This window comes from Aptenodytes forsteri, unplaced genomic scaffold (genome assembly GCF_000699145.1).
Source record: "Aptenodytes forsteri isolate BGI_AS27 unplaced genomic scaffold, ASM69914v1 Scaffold147, whole genome shotgun sequence".
Classification (NCBI taxonomy): Eukaryota; Metazoa; Chordata; class Aves; order Sphenisciformes; family Spheniscidae; genus Aptenodytes; species Aptenodytes forsteri.
The window spans coordinates 2,031,669-2,033,528 of NW_008795320.1; the positions used below are offsets into that span (position 1 = coordinate 2,031,669).

The following is a 1,860-nucleotide window of genomic DNA, read 5'->3' on the forward strand; positions in this document are numbered from 1 at the left end:
CCCCCCCTCCTGCCGCCCCAGGAGGGTCCCCACCCCGGGCACTGCCCCGGCCAAAGGCCACGCTCATCGCTCCCACTGTGCCAGGGCCTCTGCGTTCCCGGCACGCAGCCCTGGCAGTGCAAAGGGCAACCGGGGAGAGGATGGAGAAGGGGGGAGCCGGGGCTGCACGTCCCCCCTCGCCACTCCTCCGTTTCCCAATGCAACGGTTGCGTTGGGCAAACGCTGGTAAACTGACACAGGAAGCCCCGAGCCAGCCTCCGACCATGGCGGCGTTAGGAAATCTGCCCGCTGCTGGGCAGGAGCTCTGTGCTCGGCCCCGGTGCAAGCCCCGCTCTGCAGCAAGGGTCACCCCAGCAGTGGGGCCCCAGTCCCCCCCACCCTAGTACACCCACACCCTGGTACACCCTGCAGCCCTTCTTGCACCCCAGGGGGATGCAGACCTGGGGGGGGCAAACTGCTCCTCTGCCCACAGCACCATCCCAGAGCCAGGTGGTCTCTGGCGGGGCTGAAAGACGCAGTGGGTCCGAGCACAGCACAATCCCTGTGTGACCCACAGCAGCCAGGCTGCCAGCCAGCTCCAGGGACACTGCCACATCCTGGGAGGTGTCTTGGGATGTGGTGGGGCCCTGCTGCTCCCACCTCTCTGCCAAGAGGAGAGGGGTTTCAGCCTGATTAGCTCATGGCACAAGAGGAGCCAGGAGTGAGTTGGGAAGCCACTCTTTCTCTCTTCCTTCCCCAATCCACTCTCCTCCCAGCAAGCAGTCGCTCCGGGGGAAGCTGCAATGCCACATCTACCCCCAATGCAGCATTGCACTGCCAGTGCCCCCCACCCCACAGCAATTGCACAAGGCAGCAACACCCAGAGAGGAGGAAGCAGGAGGAAGATACCCGCTGGCACCCAGGCAGAGGCTCAGCCCCCAGAGTTATTTAAGCACCCCAATCCCTGAGTGGCCCCAAAGGAGGTGGCAGTGGCCCGCTCTGCGCCAGCATGGTCATGGCTGGGCTGTTCATGCTCAGCCTGGGAGGCTCCGTCCTGCTCCCGGCGCTGGCCCCAGCAGGTAACGGGAGAGCTGGGTCTGAGAGGGCGGCAGGGCCCCACGGCCAGGGTGGGAGATGGAGACCCATCAATAAGGGCTGGAGCACTGTGGTGCAGGGGAGGCTTTGCCCTGCCATGCTCAGCCCTCCTCAGCCAGAGCCGGTGCTCGGCCGCTCCCCAGCACCCGTGGGACACGTGCTCGGGACACACAGCTAGGAGCGGGACAGACGCAGGTGAGAGCCGTGCCCGGACTCCCCGGCAGCTGGTGACCACCTGCACCCACCCACCAGGCACTCAGGGGAGCTGGATCATCGGGGGAAAGGTGGTAGCACCCCATTCCCGGCCCTTCATCGCCTCCATCCAGATGGATGGGCAACATGTCTGCGGGGGCTTCCTGGTGTGGCCCAAGTGGGTGATGACAGCAGCCCACTGCCTCATTCCCAGGTGAGCCATGCTCCCACGCAGGGCACACACCTCCCGTCCCCCCCGCCCTGGGACACGGTGTGGCCGCCTTCAAACAGATAACCCCATCCCAGGGGGTTACACAGTCCTGGAGCAACTCCCCACCCGTGCTCCCCTCGAGCCCACCTCGCCAGCCCCCTTCTCCCCCTCCCCGATTGCCCCCAGCCACAGCAGCACCCGCTCAGGGCCCCTCTGCCACAGGCGCAACCCCTCGGTGCGTGTGGTGCTGGGCGCCCACAGGCTGGAGGAGCCTGAGGAGTCCCAGCAGGTCTTCAGCATCGCCGAGTCCATCGCCCACCCGCACTACAACCCCCGCTTGGTGGACAACGACATCCGCCTGCTCAGGGTAAGTCCCGTGTGCG

The 1,860-nt window shown here is 66.2% G+C and overlaps 1 protein-coding gene across 1 annotated transcript in view; it reads left to right on the forward strand.

Moving 5' to 3' along the window:
• Positions 1–1,860, forward strand: part of PRSS57 (protease, serine 57) — a 6,924-nt gene that overhangs the window by 4,041 nt on the left and 1,023 nt on the right. The window contains exons 2-4 of the mRNA XM_019472216.1: positions 960–1,058; positions 1,327–1,480; positions 1,700–1,844. Of these exons, the coding sequence (XP_019327761.1) occupies positions 960–1,058; positions 1,327–1,480; positions 1,700–1,844 (398 nt within the window). The remainder of the gene's footprint in view (positions 1–959; positions 1,059–1,326; positions 1,481–1,699; positions 1,845–1,860) is intronic.